Source organism: Fomitopsis serialis (assembly GCF_022376445.1).
Source record: "Fomitopsis serialis strain Sig1Antser10 chromosome Unknown B0H18scaffold_32, whole genome shotgun sequence".
NCBI classification, from domain to species: domain Eukaryota; kingdom Fungi; phylum Basidiomycota; class Agaricomycetes; order Polyporales; family Fomitopsidaceae; genus Fomitopsis; species Fomitopsis serialis.
Window position 1 is genome coordinate 298,166 of NW_025954992.1, and position 15,890 is coordinate 314,055.

General features: G+C 55.8%; 4 protein-coding genes across 4 annotated transcripts; 3 read left to right on the top strand and 1 right to left on the bottom strand.

Annotated features, from left to right (window-relative positions):
* Positions 1-28: 28 nt before the first annotated feature.
* Positions 29-4,113, top strand: B0H18DRAFT_1007016 (kinesin heavy chain). The gene is made up of 18 exons (XM_048028698.1): positions 29-228; positions 294-475; positions 652-725; positions 779-935; positions 991-1,134; positions 1,186-1,415; positions 1,470-2,108; positions 2,166-2,414; positions 2,471-2,717; positions 2,791-2,828; positions 2,849-2,854; positions 2,906-2,998; positions 3,034-3,066; positions 3,106-3,267; positions 3,328-3,468; positions 3,531-3,717; positions 3,775-3,944; positions 4,078-4,113. The coding sequence occupies exons 1-17, from the start codon at positions 197-199 to the stop codon at positions 3,942-3,944; spliced, it is 2,784 nt and encodes a 927-aa protein (XP_047893562.1). The 5' UTR covers positions 29-196; the 3' UTR covers positions 4,078-4,113.
* A 2,626-nt stretch (positions 4,114-6,739) lies between these two features.
* B0H18DRAFT_1168081 (armadillo-type protein) lies at positions 6,740-8,657 on the top strand (the record flags this gene model as incomplete). The annotated part of the gene is made up of 8 exons (XM_048035862.1): positions 6,740-6,847; positions 6,925-7,086; positions 7,176-7,265; positions 7,311-7,406; positions 7,458-7,664; positions 7,726-7,963; positions 8,026-8,154; positions 8,206-8,657. The coding sequence occupies 8 exons, from the start codon at positions 6,740-6,742 to the stop codon at positions 8,313-8,315; spliced, it is 1,140 nt and encodes a 379-aa protein (XP_047893563.1). The 3' UTR covers positions 8,316-8,657.
* A 258-nt stretch (positions 8,658-8,915) lies between these two features.
* B0H18DRAFT_1168096 (Sec23-binding domain of Sec16-domain-containing protein) lies at positions 8,916-14,723 on the top strand (the record flags this gene model as incomplete). Its single annotated transcript, XM_048035863.1, has 12 exons — positions 8,916-9,339; positions 9,390-9,715; positions 9,739-10,823; positions 10,871-11,620; positions 11,671-12,137; positions 12,191-12,458; positions 12,510-12,779; positions 12,830-13,111; positions 13,210-13,454; positions 13,484-13,813; positions 13,873-14,003; positions 14,065-14,723. 12 exons carry the CDS (start codon positions 8,916-8,918, stop codon positions 14,407-14,409), a joined length of 4,923 nt encoding a protein of 1,640 aa, XP_047893564.1. The 3' UTR covers positions 14,410-14,723.
* B0H18DRAFT_1085131 (oligosaccharyl transferase subunit OST3/OST6 family) lies at positions 14,648-15,869 on the bottom strand (the record flags this gene model as incomplete). The annotated part of the gene is made up of 6 exons (XM_048031878.1): positions 14,648-14,673; positions 14,732-14,884; positions 14,943-15,268; positions 15,321-15,424; positions 15,479-15,599; positions 15,652-15,869. The coding sequence occupies 6 exons, from the start codon at positions 15,867-15,869 to the stop codon at positions 14,648-14,650; spliced, it is 948 nt and encodes a 315-aa protein (XP_047893565.1).
* Positions 15,870-15,890: the final 21 nt, after the last annotated feature.

Below are 15,890 nucleotides of genomic sequence, written 5' to 3' on the forward strand. Positions count from 1 at the left end.
ACAACAGTTACAAATATAGGCGCCGACGCGCGTGTGCCGCTGCCCTCCAGCACTCAGGCTGGTGCTTTCCGCCATCTCTCACACTTTCTCTATTCTCATAGAGGACGCGCTTGCCAGCGTCGTTCGATACCTCTGGCTTCTACCACGGCAATTGTAGCCAACCTTAGACACTCCGTACGCCCGTATCTTTGTTAGAATGTCGTCCACGAACATCAAGGTCGTCTGTCGGTACGACCTCTCTCGTACTGCGGGCACGCTCAAGATTCATGTCTGACGTCGTGATCTTTGCGCAGGTTTCGACCGCCGAATGCTCTTGAGCTCCGGGAGGGCGGAGACATTGTTGTGTCCTTCAGTGACAACCTGCAGACCGTGCAGTTGCGATCGGCGCAGCTGAGCTCGGGTCCAGAGAAGGATGGCTTCACGCTCGACAGAGTCTTTCCTCCCGGGACTCAGCAACATGAAGTGTTCGACTATGGTGTCAAGGAGTAAGTGTGCTTTCCGGTGATCACATACGTAGATGCTGACGGTCGGCTCAGCATTGTCAAGGGTGCGTGTCTTCGGGTTATCCTCCATGCATCTACTGCATATCTGCGGCTTTGATGAATGGCTGCGCGCATTCCTTGGTGAATATCAACTGACGTATGGACGCAGATGTTCTGGATGGTTACAACGGCACTGTGTTTGCATATGGTCAGACGGGTAGTGGAAAGACGTTCACAATGATGGTGTGTCGTAACGCTCGTTCATTGGGTATTCGAGGCTTACTTCAGTTCGTCAGGGCGCGGACATCGATTCTCCCGAGTTGAAGGGTCTCATTCCTCGAATTACGGAGCAAATCTTCCAATCCATTGTCGAGTCTGACTCTCACCTCGAGTATGTCGTCAAGGTGTCATATATGGAGATCTATCTTGAACGGATTCGTGATCTTCTTGCGCGTATGTCCCATGTCCCGTTGGACTTGATGATTTCTTGATGTTGCACGCTCTCTAGCCCAGAATGACAACCTCCAAGTTCATGAGGAGAAATCGAAAGGAGTTTATGTCAAGAATCTTACCGATTACTACGTTAGCAGTGCTCGTGAGGTGTACGAGGTTATGCGGCAAGGTGGTGCTGCACGTGTTGTTTCATCAACAAGTGTGTGCTTCGGACTTGCTACGACGGCTAGGCCACTGACATCGTGTTCAGACATGAACGCCGAGAGTTCCCGATCACACTCTATCTTCCTCGTCACCATCCGTCAAAGGAACACAGAGACTGGTGCTCAGAAGACTGGAAACTTGTACCTGGTTGATTTGGCTGGCTCGGAGAAGGTCGGAAAGACGGGTGCATCTGGCCAAACCCTGGAGGAAGCCAAGAAGATCAACAAGTCTCTCTCTGCTCTCGGGATGGTCATTAACGCTCTCACGGACTCAAAGGTATGTCTCGAATGAATGTCTCTCGAGTCCAATCAGTGATGAATGTCCCATCAGGCGAAGCACGTTCCCTACCGTGACTCTAAACTTACTCGTATTCTACAAGAATCGCTCGGTGGTAACTCCCGGACGACTCTTATTATCAACTGCTCTCCTTCCGCATACAACGAAGCAGAAACACTCTCCACCCTTCGTTTCGGTATCCGGGCGAAATCAATCAAGAACACCGCGCGCGTCAATGCCGAGCTGTCTCCTCTGGAGCTCAAGTCGCTTCTCTCCAAGGCCAATGCAGCCAACGCTTCCTACCAGAAGTACATCGCCGCTCTCGAGGCCGAGCTCGCCATCTGGCGCGCTGGAGGTGCTGTGGCCCAGGCAGACTGGGCCTCGTCTGAAAAGGCGGATGTTGCTACCGCTCCGCCCAAGAAGGCCCCCACGTCGCCGACGCCATCGTCGACACGCAGCATGACGCCGGTGAACCCTGCCATTGAGGGTCTGCGCGAGCTGGATAGCAGGCCACAGACGCCGACCGTGGTTGGCCTGGATAAGGATGAACGCGAGGAGTTCTTGAAGCGGGAGAACGAGCTGAGCGACCAACTCGCGGAGAGGGAGCATAATCTCATCGCGGCTCAGAAGCTTGTCGGCGAGCTGAAGGAAGAGCTTTCGTTCCTCAAGGAGCAAGAGGCTTCTGTGTCGAAGGTCAGTAGTCGCGGATTGTGATGATTTTCAGCTCTGACGTCTTGCGACCACCTATAGGAGAACAAGACGATGTCCGGGCAGCTCAACGAGCTTCGGTTGCAGGTCGAGCGCCTCGACTACGACAACAAGGAGAGCGTCATCACGATTGACATTCTCAAGGAGCAAAATCAGGACGCGAAAGCGGAACTGGACGAGCTCAAGAAGAACATCCTGGACCTCAAGGCTTCGCAGAAGGATGCTTCTGCGGAGGACAGAGAGAAGCGCAAGCAGGAGAAGATGGCCCTGATGATGGCCAAGTTTGACACTGTGGGTGCAATCTGCTGATTGAACTCCTACATGGCCCTCCTGACTACCATTTATAGCAAGGAACATTCTCCGAGAAGGATGAGCAGCTCCGTCAGATTCTGGCGAAGCTCGACACTATTGACTCCGAGACTGGTCTGTCCGCGGTGTCGTATGAGGATATCGTTACTGTTAGGCGGCAGCTGGCGGACGGGCAGTCGCTCATTCGCGAAACGGTTGACCGTCTCAGGCAAAGCCAGGAGGAGAATGAAATGAACTCGCGCAGGCGAGACGAGCTTGAGGCTCGCATCGCTGCTCTCGAGGCGAGTATGAGGACTCCTCGGTACGTAATGACTGAACTGTGTGGGTATGTTCCTCCTCACCAGGCATCCCCCTACAGAGAAGACAATCAACGAGGAGGAGGTCAGCAACGTTGACGTGCCGAGTCTATGGCGGAGCTCAAGGTGCGCTTGTCGCAGGCACGGCCGTTCCTTCAGTCTGACATGTCAATGCAGAACAAGCTCGAGTCCCAGTATGCCTCCAAGCGCGATGCGCACCTCAGCGAAGTCCAGGACCTCAAGCAACAGCTCGAGATCCGCACCAGTGAAGTCCGCACTCTGAATGCGACCATGACAGCCTGAAGAGTGTCAACGAGAGCTCAAGGTTTGCCTTAATCGTTCTACATAGTGCCGTTCATTGACTGGAGCTATCTTAGCGCGCCTTCGCTGTTACGTCGGCAGGTATCGAGGGTGGCAAGAACCTCGCTGAGAGCGCTCAGGACCTCGAACGCACCAGAAAGGCAATCAGCGTCCAACTCGCTGAGTTTGATGGAGTGAAGAAGTCCCTCATGAGAGATCTGCAGAACCGCTGCGAGAAGGTACGAAAACCCCCGCGATCCTTGATCAACAAGGTAACATTCATCACGTGATGCAACCAGGTGGTCGAGCTAGAGATCCAGCTCGACGAGATCAAGGAACAGTACAATAATGTCATCCGCAACAGCAACAGCAAAGCGCAACAGAAGAAGATGGCCTTCTTGGAGAGGAACCTTGAGCAACTGACCGTTGTGCAGAAGCAGGTTGGTGCCTGTTTCAACGGGTTCCTGGAATATTCCTACTCAACGATTCGTTCATCTCGTAGCTTGTCGACCAGAACTCAGCGCTCAAGAAGGAGGCGGGTATCGCGGAGCGCAAGCTCCTCGCCCGGAACGAGCGGATACAGAACCTTGAAGCGCTTCTGCAGGACGCGGACCGTAGACTGGCTGTTCAGAACCAGAAGTTCGAGGCACAATTAGCGGCGGTGAAGGAGAGGCTGGACCAAGCCCGCGGTATGATCGAATCATCTTCATGCGTGTTCCGTTCTGACGTGGCACCCTTTCATTTAGCCCAGAAGGCCGCGACGTCGTCTACCCTGAGCTTCGGTCGAATTGCGAAGCCTCTGCGGGGCGGCGGAGGTTCCGCTGCGGCCAGTGCGGCCATGACAAACACGAGCCCGTCGTTGGCCGGGAACAACGCCAGCCCGTTGGCGAGGCTACAGAACGAAGAGTCAGGGTGAGTCTGCGACTTGATCGCCAGGGTCAGACAGACTTCTGATGCGCGAATCCATATCTGCTTTAGCACCGGAGGTATGCAATTTTGCAACGTCATTTAATGACCCGTAATGCTCACAGAAAGGTTTGTCTTGTCAGCCAAGCGGGCGTCGTGGTTCTTCAACTCTCGGTGATCCACATGTTGTGTACTGACCGCTTTCCATTCCCTTATGTTATCGCATACCCATCATACAGAGTGGTTGTACGTTTTGCATCGCATCTATCGTCTGTTAGTAATGCATCTGGATTTGACAACCGGCCGGCCGATATGGAGTGCAAACCTTATTTTCTCGCGAAATTTCCATTTTCAAAGCTCTCAAATGACGCGTTTGAACTGGACGTCGCTTGTGTCTGGCCGCAACGTGCTCCTCCAGCGGTATGCACCTCCTCGATGCCGGGGCCCCTCGCTCATGGCTCTGATGGCTGCGCTCTGCAGGCGACCTGGCGCGACGTTCGCGTCGAGGCGGGCCGGGGGCGGGTGGCTGGGGTAATTACCGAGAGTTCGCCGTCAGGGTCGGTCGGTGATCTGATGGAAGGCGCAGAGATCGGGCGTTGCCACGTCGGGCAGCACAGCGCCTTCTGGGTTCGCAGCGGCTTCTTCCCATCGAGTTTCGTTTTACCCGTCCGGCGGCACTCGCGGCGGCGGAGGCGCGACACGTGGCATAGCTTGATGAATCCCGACAGCGCAGCCCAGAATGTCTTGCCGTTTCAGCGGAATCAAATATTGTCCGCCGATCTCTCTTCTGCTCTACTTACTGGGCCCGCGACGCGTCCCTTGGCCTCGTCGCCCTTGCTCTCTCCGTCTCCCATCCAATTCGCGTTGGTTGGGGCTGCCAGGTTTCCCGCCCAGACGCGTCCTGGCACGACAACTGGTGAGTGGGCGGCCCTTTGAGACGCGTCGCCCGCCAGCTACGCGAACGAACGCACTCCGCGAGACGCACCCGAACGGCTTCCATTTCTTCCCGTGACCGTGTCCCAGCCGGGTCCCAAGGGTTCCGTCACTCTTCTTTGTCGCTTTAATATTGCTCCCTTTATTCCGGTGCTTTGCATTATCGGAGTCGACGTCGAGCTGTCGGTTCGGAGCACGTCTGAAGCGTGTTCGCCTCCTGCACCGCTCCGTAAGCGCACCGTCCCTTGCTCTATAACTCAGTAGCTCATCCTCAAACAGGCACGCTCATGGCTGCCAATCCTGATCCTACCGGGCCAAAACCTTCTGCATCGTCATCACGTTCCGGGGGACATTCACCCTCGAGCCCACCTAGCCACGTACGTCTTCTGCCACTCGGTATTCATGGCTTCACTGGCTGATGTCATGTTACAGGCACACGCGCAGCGGAAGTCAGTAGCCTCCGCAAACACACTCAACGCCGGGATGGGAGCTTCCAACGGGCTGAAGGTCCTTAGCTCGGGATGGCAGGTATGCATCATCGAGAGTGTTCGAAGCGCCTCAATTGAGCCACCTGTCAGGTCTGGGGTAACAATCCCTCTGGAGTCCGCAATGTTTCAACCTCGTCATCTGGTAGCGCGCACGATCCGTCGACGTCTCAGACGGATTCCTACCGCTCGAGCCTCGGAGACGCGTGGGGTTCCAGGTCAACTAGTGGGACGTGGGATGAAGTCGTCGAGAACTCCCAGAAAGAAGGAACTCAGCTGGTATGTGGGACATGTGTGGCCAGCGGAATGTTGTCTCATACGGGCATTTACGGACAGGACACGCATTCGTCGCTGCCTTTGCACTCTTCCCGACAGAGACACGTAGCAAACCCTCACGGCGCGACGCTGGGTACAGCGGCTGGGTCTGCACAGAAGCGTGGGCAATATTCGCCGCAGAGATTTGGTAGTGCCCTCAGTCGCGAGCCTGGCTTGCCGTCACGGTACCCCTCGTCTTCAGCAAGGCCTGCGTATGGCGTGTCTTCGCCTTATCCGGCCCAACAATCGCTCGTCCACGGCGAAGGCCAAGGAGAAGCATATGCAACGCCCTTTGAGATGAACTCCTTTGTAGAAGAGGATTGTCTCTGGCCTTCCGCGGAATGGTCGCCGCTGATGACAGTGGCGCGGCTCAGCATCAAGCTCAACAGGGGGTAGCTCCTCTGCATTCACCTTTAGGTGGCCAGTTCGGACAACATCCATCCCCTCATCAAATACGAGCTCCGCCACAAGTGCAACAGCCCAGAGCGCCCTACAGTGGCTTCCCACAGACAGACTATTCCGCTTACTACAGTGGTCCTTCCGCGCCTGTCGATTATCAGTATTCATACGATGCCTATCGTCCGACGTCTGAAACCTTGTACGCTCCATCTCCTGCCCTTACTGCCGCACCAACTGCTCCCAGCGTGTATCCTGGTCTTACGCCCCAGTCCCTGCACCCCCATGCCGTGCCCGACATTCACAGCCATCAATCGGGTATTTTCTACGACTATGCCGGTTCCCCTCGACCCATGGGCTCACAGTACTACTATCCGACGCAACCCATGGTCTACCATGCCCCTCCCACGCATTCGCCGATGCTCGAGAAGAAGCGTGATATTCATGTGAGATAAATTCTGCTATCACTGCGTATTGCTTACCCAGTGTTCCTTCCCCTTGACAGTACACCCCGCAACAACTTGGTCCGCACGGCATGATGTACGCGAATGTTCGGTCGACGCCCTCCCCACATCCCCAAGGCTATCATGCACCGGCGGAATATGGCTCGCAGCCTTCGGTTATGGTTCCTGCTGGGACCGTTTACGGTCCCCATGGCATCGGACCCCATCCACAGATGCACCAATTTCACCAAGGTGGTCGAGGCGGCCGACGGGGTCATGTCGCGCCGGATCACCGCGTTGCCATCCGTAGTCCGCTGTTGGACGAGTTCCGAGCGAACAAAGTCGGAAATGGGAACTCAAGGTACGTACGCATTTGCTGATGCCACGGAGTTGTCCAATTCACACTGTCGTGTTTCAGGATATCTACGGCTACATCGTCGAGTTCAGTGGTGACCAACATGGCTCGCGATTCATCCAGCAGAAGGTCGAGATGGCGGGCGGCGACGAGAAGCAGAGGATCTTCGACGAGATTGTACCGCTGCATGCGTTGCAATTGATTCAAGACGTCTTCGGCAACTACGTACGTTGGCAAAGCCTTACGTATGGCATCTCAACTCACTTATTCGCGCATACACAGGTCGTCCAGAAGCTCTTCGAGCACGGTACCAGTCCCAGCGGGCACTACTAGCGAAGACCATGGAGGGCCATGTCCTGCCCTTGTCTCTGCAGATGTACGGCTGCCGTGTGTCCAGAAGGTGTGTGGCTCAATGTCCTGTGCAATCTTCGTACTCATACATTTCGCAGGCCGTGGAGTACGTCAACCCAGAGCAGCAGAGTGCCTTCGTGCAGGAGCTCGAGAGCCAGGTATTGCGGTGTGTGAGGGACGCCAATGGCAATCATGTAAGTGGCGTAAGTAGTCGTTGCTCATGCGCTCATCATTGTGATGCCCAGGTCATCCAAAAGCTGATCGAGTGTGTGTCGCCGGAGCGTCTGACGTTCGTCAGCGCTTTCAAAGGCTATGTGTATGAGCTCGCAACTCATCCGTACGGCTGCCGAGTTCTCCAGAGGTGCTTCGAGCACCTTCAGGACGACCACATTCGCCCGTTGATGGATGAGCTGCACAAGCATGTCACGCAGCTGATGCAGGACCAATTCGGGGTATGTATACATGACTCGGCGTCGCCCGCATCGAGTCCATATAGCTGACGTGGATGCGTAGAACTATGTCGTCCAATTTGTCCTGGAGCACGGGAAGCCGCACGACCGTGCGATCGTGGTTTCTAAGCTTCGGGGGCAGATGCTGCATATGGCTCGGCACAAGTTCGCCTCCAACGTGTGTGAGAAGGCTCTCATCACAGCAGACTCCGAGAACCGAAGAGTGCTGATCGACGAGATGATGGCATCACGTCCGGATGGACTGAGCCCTGTCCTAGCCATGATGAAGGACCAGTATGCTAGTGCGTAATCCATCCTGGGAGACGTCACGAACCGTGCTGACTGCCAAAAAATCCTGTCGCAGACTACGTCCTTCAGCGGGCCCTGACTGTCGTCGAAGGCGAGCAGAAGGAAGCACTGATTGCCAATATCAGGCCGCAGCTCATGAACATGAGGAGATATTCGAGTACCTTCAGTAAGCATCTAACGTCCAGTGAGTTCGGCGTGCTCACCGCTCAATTGTCTTACGCTTACTTGCATCTAGTCGAGCGCCTCCTGGAGAAGTGCGCCTCTGACACTGTCGAAGACAATGCGCTGAAGGAAGAGACCGCCAAAGATTCTCAAGTTACCGCGCTATCTTCATCCAGCAAGTAATTATCGTACATGGGACTATAGTCACTGGATCGGAAGCCGTCACACATATCCTGGTATAATCGCTTGCATGATTGATACCCTACATATCCATTTAGCTCTCTCTCTCGTACTGCTTGCAGACGCCGACATAATCACACCCTCTCTTTCCGATCAGTTCATATTAGACTCACATAGCTCTATATCGCTCCTCGCCGTTGCTATATCGTATATCGCGCATCTTTTAGTACCTACTCCCGCAGACTATATCTCTCGTCGGACACATTCGTTACTCAGGTGCTGCACACTATGTATAGTCACGCAGTTGCTCTCTGCTAATGGTGGAATAAAGTGAATAATAATGACTCAGGAGCAGTTTGCGAACGGCCGATGGTCTGTGAAATGTTACTCGACGCTAGCGAGCTCAGTCGCGAGGATCTCGCAAGTCGCGCGTACTGCGCGGCGTGACCTGTGCTGTGGATTATAGGCGCGTAGGCGCTCGTGTCCCGCACTGACGGACTGGATATACGTGTTCTGCACACTCAGCGCCAATTACGAGCTCGTCCCACCCGCCAACAGGCTCACTGCCTCTGTCGCTGACCGTCCGCTTTCAATCCTTTCTCCATGGACTCTGGTGCCGGCGAGGCTTCGTCGCTTTTCGGCGGAACCGACGCATCCGCCGACCCTTTCGCAACCGCACTCGGGGGCGACACACACGGCGCGCCGTCCGGTCAACACGCAGGGCACGGAGGAGAGACGTCTCATACCCAGGAGTCTTCCGTAGCGTCGGAATTGTTCAATGGTAACGCCGACGGCGTAGACTTCTTCAGCGCAGCAGGAGCGTTAGGTGGTAATGTTTCTGACCAGTACGGTGCCTATGACAGCACTGCCCAGGCCACGCCCGGGTACGAAGGCACGCAGACGACCGTGGCTAGCACGGACTATCCGCAGCAATACCAAGGGCAGGGCTACCAGGAGAATGGCTGGTATGGTGCTGATCAGCCAGCAACTGGCTACGCACAGCAGTCTCAAGCGTACAGCACTACCGGTATGTTTCATTATTTTGCTTGACGGCGTATGACTGAAATGACACACCAGCTTATGACGCGCCTTCGCAAACGCACCCGCATTATGCCTCTACGTATCCCTCTTACACTCCATATGGACCTGCGGCATCCTCCAGCACAGTACAGACCGCTTCGACCTCGAACGCCTCGGCCGCGTATGACCCTTACAAGCCGGCAGTACAGCCCGCATCGGCTCCGTATGCCTTGCAGACTACGTCAGGCTCGGCATCCCAGCCTTCGTACGACCCGTACAACCACTCGCAGCCTGCATACGATCCGTACAAGCCTGCACAGTCCACTGAGTCGGGAAACGACCCATACCGTCCGCAAGCTGCGACTACTTCCTATAGTGCGAAGGTGGAGACGTCATATGCTTACAGTCTGACTTCCGCTGGGGCTCGCTCGAATCAGTCGTACACGGTACTACCACCGGCACCTGGTCCTGCCCCTTCGGCAGCGGCGGCGGCCCCCTTTCGTCCGAAGACATCGAATGCCTACGATCCCCGTTGCCCCCACCTAAGACAAAACGCGTGTCGAGCCACGTTGTATACCCTAGCTCACCACCGCCTGGCCAGCAGTCGGCTCTCAGTCCGCCTCCTCGGGGTCCACCAAGGAAGCAAACACCTATCTCAAGTACACCTGTCTCAAGTGGTGGATATGCTCCGTCCGCGCCGTCGCTGCAACACCCACCTCCGGTACAAAGATACGCTTCTCCCCAGCAATCCATGGCTTACGACGGCATGCCTCACGCGGTACACAACGGGCATGCCTCGTCAGGGGACTACAGTGTTCATACTGATACAGGTTACCCGAGTCAGACTGTGCCTCCCTATTACGCACCTCATGGTCACCATGAATGGGATACCATTCCGCAGCCCGACGCTCCGACGCTTTCTCCCAACCCATCTGTACCACCGCCTCCCCCTCTAGCGGCCCCATACCAGGCACCGTCGTCACTGATCCTCCCGAGCGAGGAAGGATTGGCCAATGCTGAGCATGGCTTCGACCCGTATACGCCGAACTACACCACCGGCCCGACTGTGTCGCCTCCTACAACAAACTCACACCATGGCTCTTACGGACCGAGTCCATATGAGCATTCACGCGTAGCATCCCCTCCTCGAAAAGTCGCCTCTCCTTCGACAGCAAGCAGCGCAGTACCAAACGGCTCGACGACATCGCCTCTTGGTCACAGAAGCGTTTACGCGCCGAATCACAGCGCTCCAGAACGGACTAGATCTCCTGGTAGTGCGTCTGTGCGCTCTGTAAAGAGTGTTCAGAGACAACCCCTCGAGCAGCCGCATCAAGGCTCGTTGCCTAAATCGCCGTCTGTACCATCCCGTGGTCTCACAACTGACTCGACGCACAAGATCCCTGCCAACGCATACGACCCACCCCTTCCTGATCCAAGACGAGCAGCATCTCCCTCGACGCGAGTGTCTCCCATACCTATGAACCGCCGCCTGTAACAGACGCGAGGAGGGCTGCCTCCCCTCCTATGGTGCCATCAAGGCCGTCATCGGTCGCCAGCGGAGGATATGACCCTTACGCCCCGACAGCAAACAATCGTATGCGTTCAATGTCTAATGGCTCCGTATTGTCGTCTATCTCGGCAGTGCTCGAGGATCCGTACTCTCTGTCTCGACATGTCCGACAGCAGACAAGCGACAGCACGAGGAGTAGCTTCGAGCGCGTTCCTGCCAATGCGTATGCACCCACTACGGCTGCAACATACGATGGATTGGCGCAGGTCCTGACGATACCTCATCAGGCTCAGACCATGTATGCACCTTCGCCTTCGTTGGTTGGTGCAAACGATCCTCTTGGAAGGACGGCTGCCCGCATACCCGTTATTAGCTTTGGCTTTGGCGGCAAGCTTGTGGCATGCTTCCATGGGTCCTCTGCAGGTGGTGGATTCGACGTCGCGCTGGCCTCTCGTCATTGTTCCGAGGTAAAACTCCACACTCTACACAAGTTCATCCCAGACTCCGCCTTGGATACATCCGTTGCTTCATATCCTGGGCCTTTGTTCTCGGATCCCGGAACTCCAACGACGAGTCTCGTCCGCACGGCTGTTGTCACGCAGACTAAGACGAAGAAGGCACGTGTCATCAAGTATATGGAAGAGAGGGCCGATGAGCTCAACCGTGGTCTCGGATACTTCCACTCGGGGAGCTTGGAAGGGCGGCGTGCTGAAGGCAAATTCATCCTGGTGAAGTTGCTCAAAGTGATGGTCGAGAATGACGGCCGCTTATCAGGCAGGTACGGAGATGAGATGTCCAACTAGACCCATCTAAAATCCGTCTCTTTAGTCCTTCAATCGATGCAGCTGTTCGCAGTGCATTGACTCCTCGAGCAGCGCAACCGGCCTCCGATACCTTGCAATTGGCTTCCTCGATCAGTGGTGACATACAGTCGCCGAGCGTGGCCGCTGCTTCGCCGTACCTCTCATTGACTGCTTCTCAGGATCCCACAGACGCTATCGTTGCTACCCATACCCTTCAGTCTTCTCACCTGGATAAGATACAAGAATTCCTTTTGAGGGGAGAACGGCGGGCCGCATCACACTACGCATCGGACCAGAAACTGTGGGCGCACGCGATGGTCATCGCCAGTAGCATAGACAAGGAAGCGTGGAAGGAGGTTGTCACCGAGTTCGTGAGAACTGAGCTGGCGAGCAAACCTCAAGTGCCCGGCACGCACACGAAGGCCACGGCTGATGGCCGGGAGGCTCTGAGAGTTGCCTACAGTCTTTTTTCTGGGCATGGGTCCGCATCGAGTGAGTGACCCAAACATACGAGTTCGAAGCAATCGTTGACATCGTTTCTACAGTTCAGGAACTGGTAACCCCCAAGCCTCTCGCACAAGCAGTGTCAACGCTCCAGGTACCTTTACCTTCGACGACCTCGGTCACACCCCTTTCGGCTAGCTTCCCTGGCCCATCTGAGCCCATGAACGTCTCATTGGAGGTATTGGCCAAGTGGGCAGACACGATTGCTATGATTTACTCGAGTCCACTTACATTCGAGACTTCGTCGGCCTTGACTGCTCTCGGAGATCAATTAGCAGCCAACCATTGGTACGAAGCTGCGCACGCATGGTAAGGATTTGTTCACCTGACAGAGCGTACGTTGATTATGATCTCTGTCAGCTATTTGCTGTCTCCGCAGACGTCTCCTATGGGCGGAATCGGTAGCTCAAGCCGAATGGTCCTCCTTGGAAGCCCAAGTCCATCTGTTTCGCTGAGCTTCGCCAAGGATCCGGACCCACTGATCTTCTCCGAGGTCGCAGAATTTGCGATGTCTTTGACAACACCTGCGAAGGGCCAAGAGGCATTTGCTGGTCTACCGCACCTGCAACCATACCGCCTTATACGCGCTGCCAATCTTGCAGAATTGGGACATGTCCAGTTGGCAAATAGGTGTGTATTCTTCGCTAGCTAGCAGTCCTTCGATGCTTATGTTCTGGTAGGTACTGCGAAGCCATCTCCCATTCTTTGAACAGGAACTCGCCGTATATCAACCCTACGTTCCTTGAGCAACTCAAGGGTCTCAACGATAGGCTCGTGGCTGCCCCCCAACTCGATAAGTCAGGGTCGTGGATAACCTCCAAAGTATCGAAACCGAGTCTCGATGGCATCGGCAGCTGGGTTGGAGGCCGCCTTACAAAGTTCATTGCCGGAGAGGACTCTCCTCGACCTGACCAGCAAAGTCATGGACAACCGTCGCAATCTTTCGGGGGACCCTTTTCTCAGTATAGCACAATCTCTTCGACGACGAGCTCAGCCGTGCCGTCACCACATCAATCGACTGTCATCTTGCCCAAACAACGAGCTCACCGCCACCGTTCAGGACTGGTTCTGCGACGGGCCTGCGAGCGTCTGCTGCGCCGCAGATCAATCGTGCCTCATCTGCCATGGATTACACGCGGCCTTCGCTGAGTCGCAAGTCTTCCCCCGTGCCCCGCGTCGCATCTGCAAACCCAGCGACGACAACGTTTGCAGATGCGTCACTGTATAGCCAAGCACTCAACGGACACGCCTTCGGAAGCAGTTCCAAGCAGAGCTTGAACGGATATGGGACGCAGGATGATCAAAGTGCTGATGGCGACTCGCCACAATCAAAGGGCCGGCCATCGGAACATGGTGGGGATCATCAGACGCTAGTGCCACGACACCAACTGCGTCCTCCTTTATGCCGAACGACGAGTCTTCCGTACAAACAGCGACGTCAAGCCAGTTCATCTCGCTAATGGACGACTACTCTGCGACGCCCACGGCGTATCAGGCGCAGAGGACGTTCTCTGATAACCCATCAATTGACGAGGAGGATGACTTGGGGTTGGGCAACTCGTTCAGTCGCCCGAAACGCGATCGCCAGGCGAGCGAGGATGAGTCTGCGCCTGCGCCAACAAAGGAAGAGCCCAAAGAGCCCGTCAAAAACGAGGAGAAACCTGGTGCGTCGAACTTGTTGGCAAGTATCTGTGTTTAAAGAAGTGACATCCTGCCTCAGCAGCCGGCTCATCAAGCGGGTGGTTGAGTCGTTTGTGGAAGCGGGAGTCCACGCCGGCTCCTGTGAAAGCCAACCTGGGCGAGCAGACTTCGTTTTATTACGACAAGGAACTTAAGAGATGGGTCAACAAGAATGTGAGGCTTCATTCGAATCCAGCCACGTCTGCAGTGCTAACATGCCACGTCATCCCTTCAGAGTGGTGCAGAGACTGCAAAACCGGGACCACCGCCGCCCCCGCCCCGCGCGCAGACTACGTCTCCGGGCAAATCCATGAGAGCGCTGCCCTCGGGGGCGACGCCACCCCCGCCTCCAACAAGGCCCGCAACGACCGACCCGGGCGACGGCCCGCCCAAGCCCCCGATGCGCATACGCTCTAACTTAGTTCCACCTGAGAGCGACAGCTCTGCGCCACCGACACCCATGTCGGCTACGCTGCCGGGACAGGGCCCGCCACCTGCAAGCCGGTCGAGGGGGGCTGCGAAGCGGCCGGCGAGGAGTCGATACGTAGATGTTTTCGCCCAGCAGCAGCAGGGCAGCTAGACGACAGTCGTGTGTTCTGCGTTAGGCAGGATTGGAAAGAGTTACTCGGTCGCATTCTATCATCTCTGCATGCTTATACATATCCGTCGCAGTGTTCTGGACTCTCGAATTCATAATAGATATAGTCTTGTCTCACGTTCATGCGACAGATCGGAAAGGAAGACAATGACTCTCGACTTTGGATGTGGAAGTCGCGATGTGATGACACCCGTTTTTGTACAATACACCTGTCTGGACTCTACAAGAGCAGCCTGAATGGATAACCTGCGAGACAACGCTAAGTATCCTGGTGAATGCAGCCGGAAGAAGCTTAAACACGCACCCTTGTTCTTCTCTTTGAAGAGGGAGACGAGGACGGAGTACATCACGAAGATGACGCCAGTCCACAAGTAGACCTGCATGCGCTGACGCGAGGGTGACATCTGGCTCGGGACAACCAATGTCAGCATCAGGAAGCCGGCTGCAAGCGTGCCATCTACATAAGGATCGTGGTCAGCAGGCAGCATAGCCAACACATATTGCGTGCCGCTCACAGATCATGGAGACGACTTGGACCTCCTGGCCATACTGCGACTGGTATCCGCCTGCGACCCATTGACCATTCGGCCCGGTGTACGGCATGCCGCGGATGCGCACGAACATGAAGCCGGAAGTCATGACAAGGGACGTGAGCACCGTGATGGCGGCCCATGTCCAGCGCGACTTTAGTATGGGCGAGATGAAACGAAGGGCAGCGACGAATGACAGGAGGACAAATAGACCGCTACCAATACGCGAGTAGTCAATGGGTGCCTTGTAGGGGATGGCGACCGGCGTGTAGTGCGAGAGTTGTTCGGCGAGAGGTGCGGCGTCAAAGCCCCTGGTAAGAATGCGGTGAGCGCGAAAGTACATGATCCGTGAGTATCACGCACTGAGAGAAGTCGAGGGCAATGGGGTTGGTCCTCCCGTTTGCCGGACGGCGAGGGCCGTCGGTAGCAGGCCATACTTGCACGACTGGCGCGGATTGCAGACCAAGCTATGGACGTGCTTCAGTATTTAATGGCCAGTATATACAATGTAGTACGCGCACCTGCTGGAAGATAGTCATCGCGTGGTCAAAGTCCACCGTCCCGAAGAAGTGACTGTTGCGCTCCGCAGCTGACACCTTCGACCACGCCTTTGCGACCGCATTCCAGCTCGGGTCGAACTCCCTGCGAGGGGTGCCGTCAACATGACTGTTTAGTAGTCTTGGTCCGTACATACTTGCAAGGCCCGCATTTCCGTCTCTTGTCCAAAGCAGTGAACTGGACGGACGCAGACCACGTCCTCTTGGGATTCGTGAGAAGCTGGTACGAGTGCTCGTCTAGCCTGATGACGCCGTTGTTGGCGGCGGCAAGCTTGACCAGTTGTGCATGGTCTGCCTCGGCCGATGCAGCGATGCAGAAAGGCAGGAGGAAAAGAGCGAGGAGAGGCAGCAGCATGGCTGCGGGAGAGCAAGAGCG

What these genes read in the sequence shown, in the direction of transcription:
- B0H18DRAFT_1007016 (XM_048028698.1), top strand. Translation starts at nt 197, where the DNA reads ATGTCGTCCACGAACATCAAGGTCGTCTGTCG. An exon ending in GAAAGACGTTCACAATGATG is followed by an intron (nt 726 to 778) that starts GTGTGTCGTAAC and finishes TCAGTTCGTCAG; the next exon opens with GGCGCGGACATCGATTCTCC. An exon ending in ACGCTCTCACGGACTCAAAG is followed by an intron (nt 1,416 to 1,469) that starts GTATGTCTCGAA and finishes ATGTCCCATCAG; the next exon opens with GCGAAGCACGTTCCCTACCG.